The sequence below is a fragment of the Myxine glutinosa genome, chromosome 11, assembly GCF_964187855.1.
Source record: "Myxine glutinosa chromosome 11, kmMyxGlut1.1, whole genome shotgun sequence".
Taxonomy (NCBI): Eukaryota; Metazoa; Chordata; class Myxini; order Myxiniformes; family Myxinidae; genus Myxine; species Myxine glutinosa.
This window is the reverse complement of record NC_136271.1, coordinates 34247916-34271622: the sequence shown is the minus strand read 5'-3', so window position 1 is coordinate 34271622 and position 23707 is coordinate 34247916. Positions and strand designations below refer to the sequence as shown.

General features: G+C 44.4%; 1 protein-coding gene across 6 annotated transcripts; it reads left to right on the top strand.

The window, feature by feature from the left end:
• The first annotated feature begins 3062 nt into the window (after positions 1-3062).
• On the top strand, positions 3063-23563 carry SLC35E3 (solute carrier family 35 member E3). Of its 6 annotated transcripts, none has more exons than XM_068104084.2 (6): positions 3063-3134; positions 17215-17600; positions 19238-19348; positions 19501-19659; positions 22526-22608; positions 23010-23563. In XM_068104084.2, the coding sequence occupies exons 2-6, from the start codon at positions 17217-17219 to the stop codon at positions 23194-23196; spliced, it is 924 nt and encodes a 307-aa protein (XP_067960185.1). In that variant the 5' UTR covers positions 3063-3134; positions 17215-17216; the 3' UTR covers positions 23197-23563. The 6 variants fall into 6 exon arrangements, with proteins under 6 accessions (XP_067960185.1, XP_078642654.1, XP_067960184.1 ...); XM_078786528.1 differs by having other exon boundaries at positions 3125-3453; positions 17215-17519; XM_068104083.2 differs by having other exon boundaries at positions 3125-3453.
• Positions 23564-23707: the final 144 nt, after the last annotated feature.

Below are 23707 nucleotides of genomic sequence, written 5' to 3'. Positions count from 1 at the left end.
ATCAGGCTATAATGGCTTAATTGGGCTAAAATGGATTAATCGGGCTGAAATGGCTTAATCGGGCTAAAATGGCTTAATCAGTCTATAATGGCTTAATCCGGCTATAATGGCTTAATCAGGCTATAATGGCTTAATCAGGCTATAATGGCTTAATTGGGTTAAAATGGCTTAATCGGGCTAAAATGGCTTAATCAGGCTATAATGGCTTAATCGGGCTAAAATGGCTTAATTGGGCTATAATGGCTTAATCAGGCTATAATGGCTTAATCAGGTTATAATGGCTTAATCGGGCTGAAATAGCTTAATTGGGCTAAAATGGCTTAATTGGGCTATAATGGCTTGATCAGGCTATAATGGCTTAATCAGGCTATAATGGCTTAATTGGGCTAAAATGGCTTAATTGGGCTAAAATGGCTTAATCGGGCTAAAATGGCTTAATCGGGCTAAAATGGCTTAATTGGGCTATAATGGCTTAATCAGGCTATAATGGCTTAATCAGGCTATAATGGCTTAATCGGGCTAAAATGGCTTAATTGGGCTAAAATGGCTTAATTGGGCTAAGATGGCTTAATCGGGCTACAATGACTTAATCGGGGTAAAATGGCTTAATCGGGCTATAATGGCTTAATTGGGCTAAAATGGCTTAATTGGGCTAAAATGGCTTAATCGGGCTAAAATGGCTTAATTGGGCTATAATGGCTTAATCAGGCTATACTGGCTTAATCAGGCTATAATGGCTTAATCGGGCTAAAATGGCTTAATCGGGCTAAAATGTCTTAATCGGGCTAAAATGGCTTAATCAGGCTATAATGGCTTAATCGGGCTGAAATGGCTTAATTGGGCTAAAATGGCTTAATTGGGCTATAATGGCTTAATTGGGCTAAAATGGCTTAATCGGGCTAAAATGGCTTAATCGGGCTATAATGGGTTAATTGGGCTAAAATGGCTTAATTGGGCTAAAATGGCTTAATCGGGCTAAAATGGCTTAATTGGGCTATAATGGCTTAATTGGGCTAAAATGGCTTAATTGGGCTATAATGGCTTAATCGGGCTAAAATGGCTTAATTGGGCTAAAATGGCTTAATCAGGCTATAATGGCTTAATCAGGCTATAATGGCTTAATCGGGCTAAAATGGCTTAATTGGGCTAAAATGGCTTAATCGGGCTAAAATGGCTTAATCGGGCTAAAATGGCTTAATTGGGCTATAATGGCTTAATCGGGCTATAATTGCTTAATCAGGCTATAATGGCTTAATCGGGCTAAAATGGCTTAATCGGGCTATAATGGCTTAATCAGGCTATAATGGCTTAATCAGGCTATAATGGCTTAATCGGGCTAAAATGGCTTAATCGGGCTATAATGGCTTAATTGGGCTAAAATGGCTTAATTGGGCTAAAATGGCTGAATTGGGCTATAATGGCTTAATCAGGCTATAATGGCTTAATCAGGCTTAATGGCTTAATCAGGCTTAATCGGGCTAAAATGGCTTAATTGGGCTATAATGGCTTAATTGGGCTAAAATGGCTTAATCAGGCTATAATGGCTAAATCGGGCTAAAATGGCTTAATCGGGCTATAATGGCTTAATTGGGCTAAAATGGCTTAATTGGGCTATAATGGCTTAATTGGGCTAAAATGGCTTAATCGGGCTAAAATGGCTTAATCGGGCTAAAATGGCTTAATCGGGCTATAATGGCTTAATTGGGCTAAAATGGCTTAATCGGGCTAAAATGGCTTAATTGGGCTATAATGGCTTAATCCAGGGGTCGCTTCGGCCGGGTCATCAGGACCCCCCCTCAAATTGACCCTGCCGGTGCAAGTCGATTCTGGGGGGACGTGTGTAGCGGCTACCGCTGGGTTTTCACAATCGCCTTGCACCTATCAAGGACGCGGAGCGATCACCATGCCGGGCTCGTCCAGGACGCCCGGGCAGGCCCGCCCTCAACTTGCCAGGCCGCAGCCAGGACGCTGGGCCACGCCCCCTCTCGCCTTTCCTGGGCAAACGCTCCGGGATAATATGTATATATATTGCTGCCCGATAAACGGGCTTTTGAGAGTGCCTGAGTGTTTGCTTTGATTAAAGCAACTCGGATGAATTCCAGCTTTTTGTCGCGTCCATTCTTCCGATCGACGTGGGAGCCCCAGCTCCTTCAGTGCACTGTGCATGTGCCAGTTCAGTGGTTCCGCACAATTGGCCCCAAAATGGCGGCGTATTCTCAGTTGTCGTAACTCTCTGTATAAAGGGACTCTACACAATACTCCCCCACCCCCCTCTGTCCTCAACCATCTCTCTCCACCCTTCCAACCACCCCCACCTTACTGATATTCCTCCTCACACAATCCTCCAATCTCAACTGCAATCTACCTCTTTCCCTTCTACCTTGTTCCCTCCACCTATCTGCTCTCTTTGCCATTCTCTATTCCCCCATCCACACCAAATAAATGTCCAGCCAGTCTTAGCTGGCATTTCACCAATCTCCCCATCAAGCTTATCTGCACACCAATTTCTTCCCCTCAGTTCATCCATTATATTTCTATCCACCCTCTTCTCTCCCGCAATCTTCCTGATCCAGTTGTTCTTGCAAACCTGCAGCCTCTGTTGTTGTCTCTCTGTCAGTGACACCATCTCCAGACCGTAAACATAGGCCGGCGATACACATGACATCAGAACTTTCCCTTTCAAACTCCTTGAAATCTTTCTGTCTGCCATTACACCCTCCACCCTCCTCCACACATTCGCACGCACACGAATCCTCCACACTTCTGCCTCTGATTTACTATCCATGGTCACTGTTCCCCTCAGATACGCAAATCTCAGATACGCATCAGCCACTCTGAAGTCAAATTATTATAGAAAATGATATAATAACGACTTTACGTTTTTTGTTTTGTTTTGGCTTCGTTTATTTTTATTATTAAATAATTTATAAATTTAGTCCAAACTAGCATCTCTGCAATGTATCCAATGGCAGTATCACTGGGGGTGTATATTACTGATTATACGCACAACTGGTCTTTTCCAACTTGAAAGTTTTTACTTCAATTTACGAACTTTAACATATACAGTATTGCCTTTTGTGAAATGTATATGTTAAGAATGAGGAGAGAGGAGGGAAAACGCTTCACATGTTGAGGTAAAAAATCAAACAAACGAATAGTCGAATCGCAAAGTAAGAACAAAGCTGTGTGTGTTTGTAGTTTATAACGATAAGGATGTATGAAACGTAACCATTCTTATCTTTATTCGTCTACGTATTCATCTTGTTTGACGAGAGTACTGACTGACCTCTTCATCACGACTTGCGGTTCTCAGTTTGTACAGCTCGTTGACTTCGATAGTGATGATCCGTGAAATGTGCGTAACTTTGAATGGCGAATGACGATGTCCAGGTTGTTTTCCTGACAGCAAATCCGTTCAAAAGGGAACAAGTAACACCGGCGAACACAGGCAAGGTGTGTGCTCGTTGATAAAATAAAACTTACAATTTCTAACATGGACAAATTGACTTTGCGTTTTTACTTGGGCTTTGTTGCATAATAACAACTTGAATGTTGTGTGTTTGTTGATTTGAGCTCACAAAATGTAACCTTGTAATCTACTGTTGTCAGTTGTTTCGAATTTTTTTTTTTTGTGTGTCTGACGTAGTCGATAAGCTAATTTTATTTTCTTGGTTGCCATGGAAATACGTCATCATTATTGAGAGCTTCGTTGCCAACCTTGTTTCAAAACTTTTATTCATCGGTATGTCGAGTATTATGAATGAATATAAAAGAGCTAAAACATCGACCCTTTACGTTACCGTAAATTACCTACCTTCACTGAACAATGTCGGCCCATGAATCCATTACCTAAACTACCTTTACAGCCCATGACCAATCTTGTCCCATTACTTAAACTACCTTTACAGCCCGTGACCAATCTCGACCCATTACCTAAACTACCTTTACAGCCCGTGACCAATCTCGACCCATTACCTAAACTACCTTTACAGCCCGTGATCAATCCTGGCCCATTACCTAAACTACCTTTACAGCCCGTGACCAATCTTGGCCCATTACGTAAACTACCTTTACAGCCCATGACCAATCTTGTCCCATTACCTAAACTACCTTTACAGCTCATGACCAATCTTGGCCCATTACCTAAACTACCTTTACAGCTCATGACCAATCTTGGCCCATTACCTAAACTACCTTTACAGCCCATGACCAATCTTGGCCCATTACCTAAACTACCTTTACAGCTCATGACCAATCTTGGCCCATTACCTAAACTACCTTTACAGGTCATGACCAATCTTAGCCCATTACCTAAACGACCTTTACAGCCCATGACCTATCCTGGCCCATTATCTAAACTACCTTTACAGCCAGTGACTAATCTTGTCCCATTACCTAAACTACCTTTGCAGCCCATGACCAATCTTGGCCCATTGCCTAAACTGCTTTTCAGCCCATGACCAAATTCGGCCCATTACTTAAACTACCTTTACAGCCCGTGACCAATCTCGACCCATTACCTAAACTACCTTTACAGCCCGTGATCAATCCTGGCCCATTACCTAAACTACCTTTACAGCCCGTGACCAATCTTGGCCCATTATCTAAACTACCTTTACAGCCCGTGACCAATCCTGGCCCATTATCTAAACTACCTTTACGGCCCGTGACCAATCCTGGCCCATTATCTAAACTACCTTTACAGCCCGTGACCAATCCTGGCCCATTTATCTAAACTACCTTTACAGCTCATGACCAATCTCGACCCATTATCTAAACTACCTTTACAGCCCGTGACCAATCCTGGCCCATTATCTAAACTACCTTTACAGCTCATGACCAATCTCGACCCATTATCTAAACTACCTTTACAGCCCGTGACCAATCCTGGCCCATTATCTAAACTACCTTTAGAGCTTGTGACCAATCTTGTCCTGTGACCTCAACACCACTTTGCTTTTTGATTAAATTGAATGAACCTGTGAATTTTCTGTTAAATTAATTAACAATTATTATTATTTATTTTTTTGGTGTAGAGTCAAGGCTCATGTAAGAGCTAATACATTAAACATGAAAAAATGCACGGACACATAAAACATGCAATGAAGGGAGCGAGAGACAAGAGGGGGGAGAGAGGAAAGCACACAAGCACAACAACTAGAAAACAGGGATGTCGGTAGATCTGTGGAAGGGGGAGGGCTGGGGAGGAGGGAGGGCTACACGGTATAAAGCAAATAAACACTACTCGGAATTTCAGGAAAGAACTTGGGGATTGAAAGAGGTGGATTTGGTGTGTTTTAATGGGGGTACAAAAGATTAAGGTTTTGGATTGGGGAAGATAAGAGATGGTGTTGAACAGCTGTTTTAATAATAATAATAATTCATTTATTTTGTATAGCGCTTTTCATGAAGCCCAAAGGCACTTTGACAGAGTGCAAAACATAATGCATAACAAAACATGAAAACAACAATTGCAAAAAGACAAGAATCAATAGGGAAATATTTAAAGCAAAAGGAGGGAGAAGGAGAAGTGATAGTCAGGGGTTAAATGCTGTGGGTTGAATGTTGAATGCAGTGCTGAATGTTTTAAAATGCAACCATGCAACCATGCATGGTTAAATGCAACCATGTTTTAAAGACCTGGAGGGAGGAGTGGGATTGAAGAGAGTGAGGGAGTTTGTTCCAGAGGCGGGAGAAAAGCGGAATGAAAGAGTGAAGGTGAGCAGATTTTGGCAGTTTCACCAGAAGAGGGTTGCTGGCAGATCTTGTGTGTCCTGAAGTAATATTTGGGGGACAGAGCACAGACAGAGCTGAGGGAACTAGGCCAGAGAGGAGTCGGTAGAAGACAGAAAGACCACCAACCTGCCTGCGGTGAGTGAGTGAAAGGCCCTCAGAATCGGCTTCATTGCGGGAGATACCAATGATTCTGAAAGCTTTGGATTCAACTGCGTGAAGCCGAGCTATGTGTGGTGTGAGGCAGGAGCACCAGCTCAAAGGGGAGAGCAGTATTCCATTGAGCTGCAGATGAAAGCATTGTATGTGGTGAGGAGCTCAGGTGTGCCAAGGAAGGACTTCGTATGAAGGAGGATGCCCAGTTCAAAATCCTTTGCATATTTTGGTCATACGTCCTTTTAATAAGATCTGAATTTATTTGTTCACTCATGTTTCTTGCATTCTCTTCATGTTGATGACTTTGGTTTGCTTATCTGTAAAACCGAATAATAGCTTTCCTAAACATTTTGTGTTTTGAGTTGCTTCATACTTTATCTTTGCAATCAATTATATGTACCCATAAATCACTGCTGAATTTTATGAGAAAATTCTTTTTTTTCAGAAATAAACTATGTCTATTGAACTGAAACCACAATCTATCTATAATTCCAGTAATCTCTGTGTGTGTGTGTCTGTGTGTATGTCTGTGTGTATGTGTGTGTGTATGTGTGTGTGTATGTGTGTCTGTGACCGCTGTTTCTCGACAACCACGTGTCCGATATACTTGAAACTTGCCAGGTATATTGCTGGGGACCTGAGGATGTGCCTTTTCAAGGTTTCATATTAATCGGAGAAGTAGTTACCGAGCTATGTCCAAAAAACGATTCAACCAATCAGAGAGCAGCGAGCTATCACGTGTGCCGAACGTGGCGAACAGACTCTGCCTCGGACGGCACATTTGAGAGCGTATTCATTTATTTCACGTTGGCAAACTATGTTGGCGCTATGTTGGCGTTAAACTATGTTTTAAAACTAATTAAAACTAATTTGCGATTCATCGTAACTGCGATATGCGACCTTCCGGACAGTCAAATGAGGACGTCACTTCCGGACTTACGGATAGTCATAGTGACGACGTACTGATGCTGAACGTGGCGAGCAGACGCTGTAAGGTACGATCGATTGTAGTACACGTTTATAATAACTCTGCCGATACAGGCCCGATTAACTGCAGCGCCATCCGAGCTGCGGCGTCGGGACGATACATTCATTGTACGGTCACATCACGCACTTACGGGCACGCCCATGGGCCCATGGGCACGCCCATGCATGCATGGGCGAAGACATTTTTTTTTTTTTTTTTGGCAAGGAACGGGCACCCACGTACGGGCACGTCCTAGTAATAATAACAACAATAATAATAATAATAAACATAATAATTAGACAGGCCTCCTACAACGGGCTACTTTATAACTGCTGTTATGACCGGGATCCAATCTGCCCCCACTTTGATCCAACCATGCTTTCATTGGACATGTGACCCATGACATCCTCTTTATAAAACTGAATTCCGAATTGGATTTTACATGTTAGAAAAATATATATGAGGGGTCCTTGGAGTATTTAGGGTCTTTTGAGTCCTCAGGGTCTTTTGGATCTTCGGAGTGAGTCCTCCTCTTCCAAACTCAATCTAACACCACATCTATATATATAAAACACAGTTTGTGTGTGTGTGTGTGTGTGTGTGTGTGTGTGTGTGTGTGTGTGTGTGTGTGTGTGTGTGTGTGTGTGTGTGTGTGTGTAATGTTACCGATAGACTCCTAAACGGAGAGGCTCACAAACTTAATATTTGGCACAAACATGGCCATTGAGCCTGGTACGAACATGGTCGATCTAAAAATTTATTTCATAATATTTTTTAACCATATTTTTACCTCATAGTGGGGTGGCTTAGCCCAAATATTCAAAAGAATTGTGCATTTTGTGAAACAAGCACCAAATTTGGCACAAATGTACATTAATATGTTGCGAACATTTTCAGATATTGGGCCACTTGAAATTCCGTAATTTTTTTTTTCAAATTTTTTCAAATTTCGTAATTTCAAATTTTTCGGGTGACACCGTCACAATTTCGGTCTTCGAGGCCGGCCGATAGGCAAAGTGTGACCGGAAGGGACGAGGTTCTTCTGACCACGTGGCCCTCGATCTGGGAAGCGAGAGGCGTTCCATTAGTGGACGCGCCCCTCACGCCCGACTTTTGGGCGGCCCCGGCAGGCCGTTTGTTTTGACGTTCCGTGACAGGCCCCGCACCCCCACCTCTGGCCGACCGGAAGCTTGTGCTGAGTACATCATACCTGAACAACTCAGTGAGGCAGAACACAGCAGTGCACACCAGGGTGACCCCTTCAGTGCATAAACCAATTAACCTGTCCACCGCAGGGCATATAGAAATGAAGTTATTTTCTGCATATAATAATAATATAAGTTCAGTTCTATACACAAAGAATTAAGTTAAGCACCCCTACACAAAGAATTAAGTTAAGCACCCCCTAATCCTGTCCTGAACCCGAAGCCCCTCGAGCACGTTTGGGACATGTTGGGACGACAAATTGCGAAGATGGTCCCTCCAATAGCCAATCTGGATGAATTGGAACGTGCATTACATCGGGAATGGAACAACCTGCCACAGCAACGCATACGACGGCTTACAGGGTCTATGAGACGTAGGGTTGAGTCAGTGATCCGATCACGTGGGTCCTACACACGTTAATTGACGCAAAGATCGCTAGAGGTCTTCTCAGAACAATGACTGTACGTTAGAAAACATAAACGTCATCCACACTGTCCGTGATGGACCTGTAGCTCCATACTTAAATTGAGGTGAAAATATGCCTAAAATTCCCAAAAAATTTCACCTTAAATTATTCAGAATAAAATATTGAAAACGGCATGATTGTTATGTTTTTATGTGACCATAATATCACTTCTCCAGAAAATATAGCAATATCATGGGTATATTACACTGTTTTGACGACAACAAACTTGTAATGTGCGAGGTTGTAAAAAAACGGGGGGGGGGTGCTTAACTTAATTCTTTGTGTATATATAACAATTTCTGTTATCACCACTACCACTACAACTACCACTACTACAAGCTTTGTCTGGAATTTTGTGGACTAACAGACAAACAGACATACAGACAAGCTGGGATCAAAACATTACCTCCTTCCACCATTGAGTGTAGAGGTAAACATCATGGAAATTATATCATGCCCTAGATTTAATTCATGCTTACCCGTGTATTTGCTTCACTGGTTCACAAGGTCTTTTGCATACATGTAATTCAGACTCTCGTCTTCATTGCTGACCACACAATGTTCGCAACATATTAATGTACATTTGTGCCAAATTTGGTGCTTGTATCACAAAATGCACAATTCTTTTGAATATTTGGGCTAAGCCGCCCCACTATATCGGCCGGCCTCGAAGACCGAAATTGTGACGGTGTCACCCGAAAAATTTGAAATTACGAAATTTGAAAAAAATTGAAAAAAAAAATTACGGAATTTCAAGTGGCCCAATATCTGAAAATGTTCGCAACATATTAATGTACATTTGTGCCAAATTTGGTGCTTGTATCACAAAATGCACAACAGGTTTGCTATGCTGCTACATTATCAGCGCATTTCAGCGAGGAATATTATGACCGGAATGGCAGAGCAGCGCGCTGATTCGCTCAGAGCGATCACGTGATGTTCCAACTTTGCCGCCATAATCTTACAGTTATGCGTTCGCACGTAATTCAGTTTTTTCACATTTCAGCGAGGAACATTGCCATTCACACCACATAGGTTTTTTTTTCTTTCATCTTTAGATCCATATTTTTAGCCATAATGTAGCGTAGCTAACGTAGCGTTAGCATAACGTAGCATAACGTAGCGATCCTTGCTCAGGATCTTCGTCAGGTTCGCGAGCGAGTTAGCCAAAACGTAAAAGTGAAAATATATCGAATTTTTTATTCATATTTACCTCAGCGCATTTCAGCGAGGAACATTATACACGGAATCTCAGCTGGTCGCAGAGCAGCGCGCTGATTCGCTCAGAGCGATCACGTGATGTTCCAACTTTGCCGCCATAATCTCACAGTTATGCATTCGCACGTAATTCAGTTTTTTCACATTTCAGCGAGGAACATTGCCATTCACACCACATAGGTTTTTTTTCACTTTCGATCTGATATTTGTGATTTATTTCAAACAAACTGTATTTCCCATCTACACGGCCATGTATTCCTATTAACATTATGTAAAGTACATAAATTGTGTGGATTACATCATTTGTGGATGTGATCAATAATTGCCAGTAACCATCTATATCCCTCCCCTCCCCCTCCCTCCCGCTCCCCCTCCCCTCCCCCTACCCTTCCCCCTCCACCCTACCCTCTCCCCTTCCCCCTCCCCTTTCCCCTCCCTCCCCTCCCTTCCCCTCCCCCTCCCCCTCCCCCTCCCCCTCCCTTTCCCCCATGCCCCTCCCTTTCCCCTCTACCCCTTCCTTTCCGCCCTACCCCTTCCCCATCCCCCTCCCCTCCCCTCCCCCTCCCCCTCCCTTTCCCCCATGCTCCTCCCTTCCCCCCTACCCCTTCCTTTCCGCCCCACCCCTTCCCCATCCCCCTCCCCTCCCCCTCCCTTTCCCCCATGCTCCTCCCTTCCCCCTACCCCTTCCTTCTGCCCTACCATTCCCCACCCCCCTCCCCCTCCCCCACCCCCTCCCCCTCCTCCTCCCCCACCCCTCCCCTCCTCCTCCCACATCCCCTCCCCCTCCCCTCCTCCTCCCCCTCCCCCTCCCCTCCTCCTCCCCCTCCCCAACTCCCTCCCATCCCCCTCCTCCTCCCCCCTCCCCCTCCCCCAACTCCCTCCCCCTCTCCCCACTCCTCTCCCCCTCCCATCCCTCCCCCTCCCCCCTCCCCCTACCCCTCCCCTCCCCCCTCCCCCCTCCCCCCTCCCCCTCCCCCCTCTCCTCCCTCCCCCCTCTCCTCCCCTCCCCCCCATTCCCCTCCGCTCCCCTCCCCCTCCCACCCTCCTCCACTCCCCCCCCCCTCCTCCCACTCCCCCCCCCCTCCCACCCCCTTCCCCCTCCCATCCCTCCCTCCCCCCTCTTCTCCCCTCTCCCTCTCCCCTCCCCCTCTTCTCCCCTCTCCCCCTCCCCTCCCCCTACCCCGCCCCCTCCCCCTCTTCTCCCCTCTCCCCTCCCCCTCCCCCTCTTCTCCCCTCCCCCCCTTCTCCTCCCCTCCCCCCGTTCCCTCCCCTCCCCTCCCCGCCCGGCAATGCCGGGTACTTCTGCTAGTCGTTATAATTGAGGAATTACCTAATTCATGCCTCCAAAGGTTATCAATCAATAAGCTGAATCATCTGCATGCGAAAGATGGCAGGAACAGACACACACGTGTGACTTAAGAAATATAAATAGATAATTTGATTGGGTACAGGACAGGTGGCACAAAATCTTGGATGGAAGAAAGACACAAAATGCAACTTGGCAAACAAGGAAACTAAAACCTGGCCATGTCACCACATTCACGCGGAACTGGGCCAAAGATAGTGTGCTTCAGGACCGTCCTACACCGAAGGCTCTCAGGGTGGAGGCGAGGGCGGCAGAACAGCGGGCGTGGATAAGATGAGTTGGCACACCTGCGAGAACACAGTTTGATCCGGCTACAAAGTTGAAGCGGCGTAGGGCGCGAGCTTTTATAAATGTCCCTATGCCATCATAAGTTCCTGTACTTGGGGCATTCCCAGGAATTTTTCGATGGCTCTCAACCAATGACAACCACAGCCCTGTGTCTGCACAGCCCTGATTGATGGCAGAGCCTCCCTCCACGTCTGTGGCTGAACCTCGTGTTTTTCTGATGGTCTGAGACTTGCCGGAAGCGTGCTCTAAACAGGCTCGGACCCCTGACCTGGTTCCCAGCCAATTCCATTGGGGACACATTAGAGGACATCTTTAACCTGGCTATGCAACTTCGGGTTCCTCGGGCGAGGAGGCGAGGCGTGCTTCGAGCTCTCCACGGCATCGAAGTTTGAGTGTTTTCCCATTCTTGTCTTTGTCAAATTTCCACTGGTTATTTTGCTGTGTACGTGTTATTGTGTGTTTCTAGTTGGTGTTGGTTTGTGGTTCGTGCAAACTTGTGTGTAGTTAATCGTTTTCTGAGTCGTACCTCGTGCGCGGCCTGGTGACTTGGGGCTTCCCTCCCCCCGTCGGTGTTTTGTCGGTTTGGGTTATTTCCTTCGCTGTATTGCTTGTTTCTTTTATTTTATTTTCTCCCCCTCACCTCACCTCCCTAGACAAATAATTATATATTGATTCTTTCTCTCCTCCCGGACACGTGCTTGTTCGCTCTCCTCCTCGTCTCGGCTTGTGCCCCGCCCCCTGTATCTCGTTTTCTTCCGCCTCTGCTCCTTCTTTCTCAAATCGACGTTCTCGCTTGGAGACTTTTCCCGGATTTTTTTTTTTTTTTTTCTTTTTCATCGTTCTGTTTGGATATTGTTGGAATATGTTTAAACCGCAGCCGTGATGCTGACGCCTCCCCCCCCCCCCCCACCCCCAGAATTTACATGTTTTAAACGTTTCCCAGTGTGTACCTTGGTCAGAATAGGTACACCGTATCCCTGCGTGTCGTAAGAGACGACTAAGAGGGTTGGCGTCAGGAAGGGCATCCGGCCATAAAAACATTGCCTCAAAAAGAGAACCATGACAATCACAAGTACATATGGGCAGGGTGCAGCCCGAAGTGGAGATCGGTTTCTGAGGTTTGGGACATGGAATGTGGGGACAATGACAGGGAGATCAGGAGAAGTGGTGGAAGTATTGGTCAGAAGAAGAGTGGACATATGTTGTGTGCAAGAGACGAGATGGAAGGGAAGTGGTGTGAGAATGGTGAAGGGTAGGCAGGGACAGAAATACAAGTTTGTGTGGCAAGGGTGCCCGGAGGGCGTGAATGGTGTTGGTGTCCTGTTTTCTGAGGAGTTTGTAGACAGTGTGGTGAGTGTGACTAGAGTGAGTGATAGGTTGATGATGGTGAAAATGATGATTGGAAAGCTCTTGGTGAACGTCATCTCGGGATATGCTCCGCAGGTTGGTCGAAGCGATGAAGAGAAGGACAAGTTCTGGTGTGCGATAGAGAAGCTGATGGAAAACGTGAAAGATGAGGAAGTTGTTGTGGTGGGAGGAGACCTGAATGGACATGTGGGAAGGAGTATGGATGGTTCTGAGGGAGTTCATGGGGGTTACGGATATGGTGTGAGAAATGGAGAAGGTGAAAGGATTTTGGAGTTTGCTGATGGAGCTGATTTGTTGATTTGTAATACTCAGTTCCAGAAAGAGGACAATAAGCTTGTTACATACACGTCAGGTGGGTCGACGACAACCGTTGACTACCTGATGGTGCGTCGGCGAGATAGGGGGCACCTCCGGGACACAAAGGTGATCCCGGGGGAGGAGGCTGTTTCACAGCACCACTTGGTTGTCTGCGACATAAGGGTGAAAGGTGCGAGGAGAGCTCGGCGGGTGAAGTACCAACCGAGAATGAAGGTGTGGAGGTTGAAAGAGGTGACAGTAAGGGAGGCATTAAAAGAGAGGCTGAGTAGGGTAGAGGATGATGTGGTTGAGCTTGAAAGTGGTTGGATGTCAATGAAAGCTAGTCTGTTGGGAGCCGTTGGTGAGGTATGTGGATGGACAAAAGGACCACCGAGGCAGTCGGAAACATGGTGGTGGGATGTTGAGGTTGGAAAGAGGATTGACGAGAAGAGGAAGAAGTTCAAAGAGTGGCAGAAGGCGAAGGGTACGGGAGCAGAAACAGCAGAGCATGAAAGTTATAAGGCAGCCAGGAAGGCTGCAAAGAAAGAGGAAGCAAAGGTGCAGGAGGCATGTAGGAAAATGTTCGGAGAACGCTTGGATTCGGAAGAGGGTCAGAAAGCAGTATTCAGGATTGCAAAGCAGATAGCGAAAGAGAGGTGTGATGTGATGGGGGTGAGTTGCTTGAAGGATGAAGTGGGACAAATCGTTGTCGACCCAGATGGAATTAAAGGAAGATGGAAAAGATATATGGAAATGCTGTTGAATACAGAGAATGAATGGGATGGCAACATAGAGAGTAACCCAGTTTTAGGACCGGCAGAGAAGATAACTGAGAAGGAAGTTGAGGAAGCGATAAAAGCAATGAAGAGTGGAAAAGCGGGAGGGCCGACGGGAGTTGTGGGAGATATGTTGAAGGCAGCAGGAAGTTGGGGTGTGAAGAGAATGACAGAGATCTGTAATTTGGTGGTGAAAGAAGGCCGCATTCCAGTGGATTGGGAACTGAGTACCCTTGTCCCTCTATACAAGGGGAAAGGTGACCCTCTGGAGTGTGGCTCGTACCGAGCGATAAAGTTATTGGAGCATGGAATGAAGGTATTGGAAAGGGTGTTGGAGAGGAGGATAAGGAAGAAAGTGAAGATCGACGAAATGCAGTTTGGATTTATGCCAGGAAGAGGAACGACAGATGCGCTTTTCATTGTGAGGCAGTTGCAGGAGAAGTACATGGATAAGAGGAAGAAGTTGTTTTTTGGGTTTGTTGATCTGGAGAAAGCATTCGATAGGGTTCCACGCAAAGTATTGACATGGGCATTGAGGAAGTTAGGAGTGGAGGAATGGTTGATCAGAGTAGTGATGGCAATGTACAAAAGAGCACGCACAGCTGTAAGGACGAAGGACGGGAACAGTGGTGAGTTTGAGGTGAAGGTGGGAGTGCATCAGGGGTCGGTACTAAGTCCACTACTATTTGTAGCTGTGATGGAGGTGCTGGCTCAGACCGTAAAGGAGGGTTTACCGTGGGAGTTGTTGTATGCAGATGATCTGGTGTTGATTGCGGAAAGTATGGATGGACTGAAGGAAAAGATGAACAAGTGGAAGGAATGTATGGAGACAAAAGGTCTGAAGGTGAATATCGGAAAGACAAAGGTGATGGCAAGTGGTAAAGCATGTGGTGAGGTGGAAAGAACTGGGAAGTGGCCGTGTGCTGTGTGTAGGAAGGGTGTCGGAGTGAACTCCATTCAATGTACAATGTGTGCTGAGTGGGTTCATCAAAAATGTAGTGGTCTGAGAGGGTCATTAACCAGTGTGGCTGCTACATTCAAATGTAAGGTGTGCACAGAGGGAGCTGCAGATGGAGGAAATGTTGAGTTGGATCTTGGAGACGGCGTGAAGCTGGAAGGTGTGAAAACATTTTGCTACCTCGGAGACATGCTGAATGGAGAAGGTGGATCAGACTCGGCAACGGTTGCTCGAGTGAGATGTGCATGGAAGAAGTTTCGGGAACTGAGTGGCGTGCTGATGAGGAGGAGAGTGTCGCTGAAGCTGAAGGGAAAGGTGTATGCTGCATGTGTGAGAAGTGTTATGATTTATGGGAGCGAGACATGGGTAATGAACGTAGAGCAGCAACGAAGGCTGGAAAGGGTGGAAATGCGAATGGTTCGATGGATGTGTGGAGTATCGTTGAGAGAGAGGAAGACAAATGATGAATTGCGAAAGATGATGGGAATATTGCCTGTGATTGATGCTGTGAAGAGGAACAGGTTGAGATGGTTTGGTCATGTATTGAGGAAGGATGAAAGTGACTGGTTGAGAAGAGTGATGGAAGTTAATGTAGAAGGAAGTAGAGGACGGGGAAGACCGAGAAAGACTTGGCTAAAGATGGTGGAAGAAGAAATGCGGGCAAGGGGGTTAACAAGGAGAGATGCAGAAAATAGGGCAAAATGGAGAAGATTGTCATGGGGACCGCAAGGCTAACCCCCGCTCTAGCAGGGAACATGGCCTTAAAATGCATGTTGTTGTGTTGTTTAACCTGGCTATGCTTAAATGACTCGACCCATCCACCCAGCTTAGCCACATCAAACAATTTCTTCCTATCACAATATTTCCTCCAAAGCTAACTTCCTAATTACCTATCCCCCACACAGCGAGAGAGGGGGTTTCCAATCACTTCTGTGTCTGTCTGTGTGTGTGTATGTCTGTCTGTCTGTCTGTCTGTCCGGGCCGTAACTCTTTTTACCATTTGAGCTTTTGTGATCAAATTTTCAGGAAAGTTTTATTTTGAGAATATGGAGAAGACAAAATCATAATTTTGTTAAAAGGTCAAAGGTCAGCATCACCATCATCAATTTTCATCCAATTGACCTGAAATTTCAATTTAGCATTTGCTTTGCGCATTGTCATCAAATTTTCAACAAAACTTTATTTGGAGAATACAGAGAAGACTAGTTCATAATTTGGTCAAAAGGTAAAAGGTCAGGGTCACATAAAAGCACCAATTTTCATCCTAGCGACTTGAAATTTTAAGAATTGGCATATTTGGTCACTGAAGTGGTTCACCAATCAAGAGCTAGAAGCCCATTGGGTTATTTTTTTTTAGATCAAACGGGCAAAGGCCAAGACTGCGTAAAATTGGCAGTTTTCATTTTGATTTTTTTTAGCTGTTTTAATCATGTTTAGCATATGGCAGAAGAAGAAGAAGAAAAAGAAGAAGACAACATCTGAATACAAAGCAGATGTGGACGAGCTTTGCATTTTCAGCTGCTTTCTAGTTACCACTGCCACCAAAGGTGGATGGAGGTTATGTTTTCACCCCTGTCTGTTTGTCTGTCCGTTTGTCTGTCCGTTTGTCTGTGAACAAAATATCTCAAAAAGTTGTGGACGGATTCAGACGGAATTTGGCAGAGATGTAGCATATATGACAAGGACAAAATGATTAGATATTGGTGAAAATCCGGATTCGGATCCGGCTACTAGAATTTTAAAGTGATTCCTCACCATTGGGAGATAGGGCCAAAAACTATACCGAGCAGGATATCTCAAAAAGTTGTGGGTGGATTTGGACGAAACTTGGTGGACCGGTTGGGTGTCTGACAAGAATGATTCGATTCGATTTTGGTGAAGATCTGAATATGGATTCGGATATGAGTTATTTAATCATTCAAGTGATTCTTCACCATTGGGAGATAGGGCCAAAAACGATACATAGCAGGATATCTCAAAAAGTTATGGATGGATTTGGAGGAAACTTGTTGGACAGGTTTGTGTGTGTGACAAGGAAGAATCGATTCAACTTTGGTGAAGATCCGGATCCAGCTAGTATAATTTTTAAAGTGATTCTTCACCATTGAGTGATATGGCCAACCAGGCGGAGGTATGCTCTCTACTGAGTGCCATTCGAGTTATGATCTTCATTGAATTTATGATGATCTTCATGATCTTCATGTTATGATCTTCATTGAATTTCTGCCCATCTTTTTTATATTTTTATGGAATCCATATTTATTTGGCACAGACTCTTTTCATTTACTTATTCATTACATTATGCTGTCCTTGATTTAGGCATTATGCGGATCTTGATATCCGTAATCTTCTACTACAGCAGTATTTAAACTTGTTTAATTTCCCCGTGTTCTCCGTCATGATCTCTCTCACCAGAAATGACCATCTCACGCCTCGCTGTGCTGACCGCAATGTGTGTGAATTTTGTCTCCTCCATCTCCGTGGTGTTCCTCAACAAGTGGCTGTTTGAACATCACAGTTTCCCAAGCTTGTCTTTAACGTTGGTCCACTTTGCTCTCACCTGGCTGGGCCTGGCCATCTGCTGCCATTTCAGATGGTTTTCCGCACGCCGTCTGCCCCCTAGCAGCCTTGCACTCCTGGCCCTCAGCTTCTGCGGCTTCGTTGTGTTCACAAACCTGTCTCTGCAGAGCAATACGATTGGCACATACCAGCTCGCAAAGGCACTCACCACACCAGTCATTGTGATCATACAGAGCGTAATGTATGGGAAGACCTTTGACTTACAAATCAAATTGACGCTGGTACGGCAAGAGTCCTATTAACGTGATGATAACTATTTATTTCCCATTTTAAAATGCCTTGTTAATGTGCCTCTCCTATTTTTTCCCCAGTTCCTTCTTTTGCCTCGTATTTTGTTTTCTACAGTATAATAACAGGCTAAATTTCAGGGTTCCACATTAAAGCTTTAGCTTCTGGTGAAGTTGTTGTCGTACCTTATATGACTTGGCATGATTATCCCACGCACACAAAGCGAAAAGCTGGGTTAAACAATCCGTTCATGTCCATCCGTCTCTGAGTTTATGATTGAGGAACAATTGAATTCAAGTTGAATGTTATATTTTGAACACAAATCGGAAAATGAATCGGAAAACTAACTTGGAGTTTAGCAGTACTTTGGCTATGAATTTGTCCTGATCACAGAGGAGAGATAATTATTTGGCTATGTCCTTCCTTCCATCCGTCCATCAAAAATGATGAACCTTTCTAACCCACCATGCTTAATTCTGAAGGATTCTAAAGGGTGATTATAATGCGTTCTAAAGGGGTCTAAAGGGTAATTATAATGGGTTCTAAAGGGTAATTATAATGGGTTCTAAAGGGGTCTTAAGGGTAATTATAATGGGTTATAAAGGGTAATTCTAATAGGTTCTAGAGGGTAATTCTAATGGGTTCTAAAGGGTAATTCTAAGGTGTTCTAAAGGGTATTTCAAAGGGGTTCTAAAGGGTAATTCTAAAGGGGAATTCTAAAGGATTCTAAAGAGTAATTCTGATGGGTTCTAAAGGGTAATTCTAATGGGTTCTGAAGGTTTCTAAAGGGTAATTCTAATGGATTCTAAAGGGTTATTCTAAACTAAAGGATTATAAAGGCATCGGGAAGTCCTGTACATTGCATGGATTGCACACATACTGCCAAACTGCATCGCTTCCTTTGGACATGGGTGCAATTTTTGTTTTATTCTTTCTGCATGTCTGGCAGTCAAACAAAATTTTAAATCGTTCCAAGCAGGAAACCTTCTGTTTTTAAAGACGTCATGAAGGACAAAAACAGGCACGAACAACAAATGGAACGTGTTAGATAAGTTGGTGTAATAGCCACTGTATCAATAGCAGTAAACATGTGGAATTTTTTTTTTATACGACTTTTACAATCTTTATTTTATATTTATTGACGTGTATTAATACTCAGGGGCGCCGCCAGGGATTTTGGGCCCCATGAAAAGATATCACAATGGGCCCCTATGAAGCACGTGCGCACATTTTTACCTAATGTTTTCATAATTTTTAGGGTCCCTGTCAGTGCAGGGCCTTTGGAATCATCCTAACTCCCCCCCCCCCCCCCCCCTTACGGCACCCCTGTGTATACTTGAACACTGTAGAACACAAATTGCCTTCTTGTTACTTCTAAGAACCTCTAGTTTTGTAGTATTTGGACATGTTATATCAGGTGGTGTATAAGACTGCTTCAATAGCGCTCAACCTCTGGAATTTTTTTTATGCTAACATTAAAATCATTGTTTTATTTCAATTGCATATACTTTAAGAACATTGCGTGGGTTAACGTGTTCTATGAACTCTCTAGTTTGATATCTTTATAGTTGTCACATAAAAAAATAAAAGAATGAAATTGTGGCTTTATTGCTGCTTTCCTCTTTTTCAGATTCCTATAATCCTTGGAGTCTTCCTCAACTCGTTCTACGACGTTAAATTTAATGGGCTGGGAATTGTCTATGCATCTCTCGGGGTTGTCGTTACTTCTTTCTACCAAGTGGTTTGTATGATTATTCTGTTACTAACCGCTTTTATTTCTGGCATAATTTTGGACTCAAGCCCCCCTAAGTTGCAACTTCATTAATTTTGCAGTAAATGAGGTGCTTCTTTTATGTCACAAGCACTAAATAGGCCGTTGTGTTTTCTGTGCAGTGGGTGGGAGAGAAACAGAAAGAATTGCAGGTCAACTCCATGCAGCTGTTACACAATCAGGCACCACTATCCACTGCTGCATTATTGCTTGTTGTGCCTTGGTTTGAACCACCATTTGGTGTCGGCGGTTCCTCTGGAACATGGTCTGCTACTGCACTGGTGAGACGTTTCTTCATTATTATTTTAGAGTGACGGCAATCTCTGAAATACAACTGAAACATGCCGTGCCACATTATATCAGGAATTAGTGTTGATGTTGGGATGAGCTAGTACATTCGTGGAAGAGCTAGTACACTGAACAGATATGCAACAGGATAAAAGGGACAATGGAGAGCGTGGGAAGAAACACAGACGGTAGAGTTGAATGCCAAGATAGAGGGAGTCCTGGACAAACAATGCATGTGAGGAGGAATGAGGGGCAGGAAAGGACATGATGGATACAGAAGGAAACTCTCAGGAGGGAAAAACTGGGAATTTGGAAGAAGGAGGGATTTGGGAGAGGTGGGGAGAGTATTGGTGGGGGGATTAACGAGGGTAGAAAAGATCATGGTTTTGGATTGGGGATGATCTGAGATGATAGTGAATAACTGTCTTGAAGACCTGGAGGGAAGAATGAGATTCAAGAGAATTTTTAAGGTTTGTTCAACAAGTGGGAAAAAGGATCAAATGAGTGGAGATAAGCAGTGATCCTGTATTTAGGTCGTTTCACCAGAGGGGGGTTGATTGTGGACCCTGTGCGCCCAAAAGAAACCTGAGGGAGACAAAGCACAGAAAGAGCAGAGGATGCATTACTGGAGAGGAGGTGGTAGAAGACTGGGAGATCACCGACCTGTCTGCGACGGTGTAGCGATTAACCCTTAGACTCAGCCTGAGCACAGGAGATTCCAATGATCTTGAAGGCCTTCATTTCCATGTCATCAAGCAGAGCAAGATGTGAGGCAGGCGAACCAGCCCAGAGGGACAAGCAGTACTCCATCAAGCAGCAAATGAAGGCCTTGTAGGAGGATAGGAGTCCAGGTGTGCCAAGGAAGGACTTTCTACAACAGAGTATACCCAGGTGGCAGCTGACTTTGGAGGTCAGCTTTGAAATGTGGTTTGCCCAAGAAAGATCATGGCTGATGTTGAGACCCAGGAGTTTGAATGACTAAACCTCCTCAAGAGGATTGTTTAAAAAGTAGATAAATGGGTTTGCCATACGGTCCTTTTTGGAGAGTGAGAGTGAGATTTGTCAGGATTGAAAGACATACTCCAAGTGTTTCACCATCTTGTGATTTTGACAAGGTCTGAAGAGAAGGAAGAGGCTGCTGCCTGTCTGTCTGAAGTACGAGGAATGTCACGGCAGAGGGTGGAGTCATCAGTAAATCGATAAAGCGGATTTTCCAGAGAGTCTGAGATCTTTTTTGAAGATCAGGAATAGGATTGGGCCCAGAACACTGCCTTGAGGCACTCCAGCCTTGATAGGGAAAGGAGATGGAAGGATTCAATTGAGAACCACACATTGGCTACGTGAGTAGAGGAAGTCAGTAAGTCATGTGTTGTGTTGGCCTTGCATGCAATAGGCAGAAAGTTTGGAGAGGAAGGCAGGATGCTGCCAGACTGTATCAAAAGTACGAGATATCTCCAGAGAGAGGGCCCTGATCTTATGTTTGACATTGAAGACCTCTGTCCATTGTTGGGTGAGTAGAAAAAGCATTTCCAAGGTGAAGTGACCTGGTCTGAAACTAAATTGGTGATCTGAGATGAGTTTGTTGGAGAAAAGGAAGGATTTCATATCACCTGCGATGATGGATTCCATAAGCTTGTCATGATTGGAAGTAAGCTGATAGGTTTGTAGTTAAAGGAATCCGTTTTTGCACCTTTTTCGGTGAAGCAGTGATGTCGGATTTCCAAGCAGATGAAAGATAACAGAGAGCAAATGACAAGGTGAAAAGGGCAGAGAATGTACGTGCAAGAGCAGCAGAGCAGGATTTTAGAAAATGTGAGCTGGTACCATCTGGTCCAGTAGCAGAGGCAGAGTTGAGGGTCAAAATAACCTTCTCCACTTTCGCATGTGCCAAAGGCACATAGTCTAGGAGCAGTTGGGTATGACAAGGAAAGATAGGTACAGAGAGAAGGGTTGGGGCCACAAGATTTGGAAGCAAACACAGAATTGGGGCATTTGTCCTTCTCACGAGCGGAGTCGGCTGTGGTACCATTTGAAGAGAGGGAAGGGATGAATGGAGAGCAGACATCAGAAACAGACTTAACAAGGCGTCACCAGGTTTTAGAAGAGGGAAACAAGTTTGCTTGTTCATTCTTGAGGTTGGTCAGATGTTGTTTAGCTCTTCTGGGAGCGGACACACACCTGTTGCGGTCTCTTTTGAATGCATTGAGGTTGCCTTCGGTTGGATTTGCTTTCCAGGGAGAGAAAACAAGTTGTTTCAGAGCTACTGCCTGCCTCACCACAGAATTCAGTGTACCATGGGTGGGAAGAAGGGTAGGATAACTGAAATAAAAACCTATTGTAAAATATGTGTTGCAAGCCATATAAGAATGCGAGTGGGATACTTGGTTAGCAAGTGCACTTCCAACAGTATATGTTTATTGCTCGTGCAGGTCTCATCTGGGTTCGAATCTTGGCCTGACTATAAATTGTCATGTGACCGACTATAATTTGTCATGGTCACACCATGTGAAGGTGTGACCTTTCACGTTGACCGGCTAATACTAGCAGATGGGACACCCAGTTTAACATCCTCCTGAGGGACGGCACACTTTGCGCCGCGACGCCCTGCTTGCGAAGCACCAGTTTCAAAATTTATAGTCGTGTCAATAATAATCAAACTCGGATTATACAGCTCAAAGGTATTCAATCACTCACGTGTATTGTTTTGAAATATAAATTAACAAAACAATATGCAGAAGGATAAAAAAGTTTTGTTAAAGATTAAACTTCTATCCATAAAGTTGTGGAAACTAAGTGGTTGAAACATTGGATTGATGCATTATTATGGAGTAAAATGATGATCTTCTTTCACCATGCCAGGTGTTGGTGTTGCTGTCAGGTATTGTTGCATTTTCCGTGAATCTCTCCATCTACTGGATCATCGGAAACACCTCTCCCATCACGTATCCTTACTCATCCTCCCATCATCGTGTGGCATGTTGGTTTGTATTTACAGTTTTTTAACCGTAGCATCTTCCCCTTTTTGTCCCCAAAAGATCAAGTGATTAAATGTCTGTGCACCGAGCAGCACCGCTGAGAGCACCACAAATATGTTGTTGTTTTTTTTAATGCAAAATTAATGACGTCGTGCGATTGTGCCACACTAAACTGAGGAGAGCTGTAGGATGGTGGGGGTTTGCTGGGGGAAGGTTTTGGCCTAAATCTTTCACAAACGTGGGAGGGGAATTATGATAAGGTAAACTTAATGCCAGTATGATATCATACAGTTTGTCTAAATTCAGTAGATAAAGTCACATTTTGGGTTATCTGCACTTAACCTTTTTCCCTAACTAAAATCTTTCAGCTACAACATGTTTGGACATTTCAAGTTTTGCGTGACACTTCTGGGTGGCTACCTGCTTTTCCACGATCTCTTGTCACTTCATCAGGCACTTGGCATATTGTGCACGCTGCTGGGAATTGCCACTTACACATACTTCAAGCTGAGCATCAAGCCAGAACCCACGGGGCAGCTGCGCCAGAAACCATGACAAATGGCGATGCACACAAGCATGAAACAATGAATGAATGATCTGCCATTGACGACTTCATAGGGCTGGATCCCAATTATTATAACGACTGTTTATTCATACATATGGAGCGAGCTTCAAGCTACAACTTAGGTTTAAAACAAGATGATCTTTCTCTTCCTCCTCATCATGCTGCCAAATGTACATCTCCAACCCACATGTTGGTTTGAGGTCTGTAGGACTTGTGAAAACAGGATGAGTATTTTGTAATGTCAAATTGAGGATGCATCCAATGTTCAATATAAATTGTTTTCATGCATTTTTTTTAAATCTCTCAAAGAGACATTTAAGCCAGGATCCCAATAAAATGCGAAGATCCACACCAAAATGGATTGTAGATTTAGCATACTTTGTTGCTGTTTGTAAATCCATAATCTTTTAATCAATTTCTCGTTTTATTTAGCAGCTAGAATTATGCTCACGTTCTTGTGGGTTTAGCCAGGGAAAGTTTTCACCCAAGTCTTTCACGAAC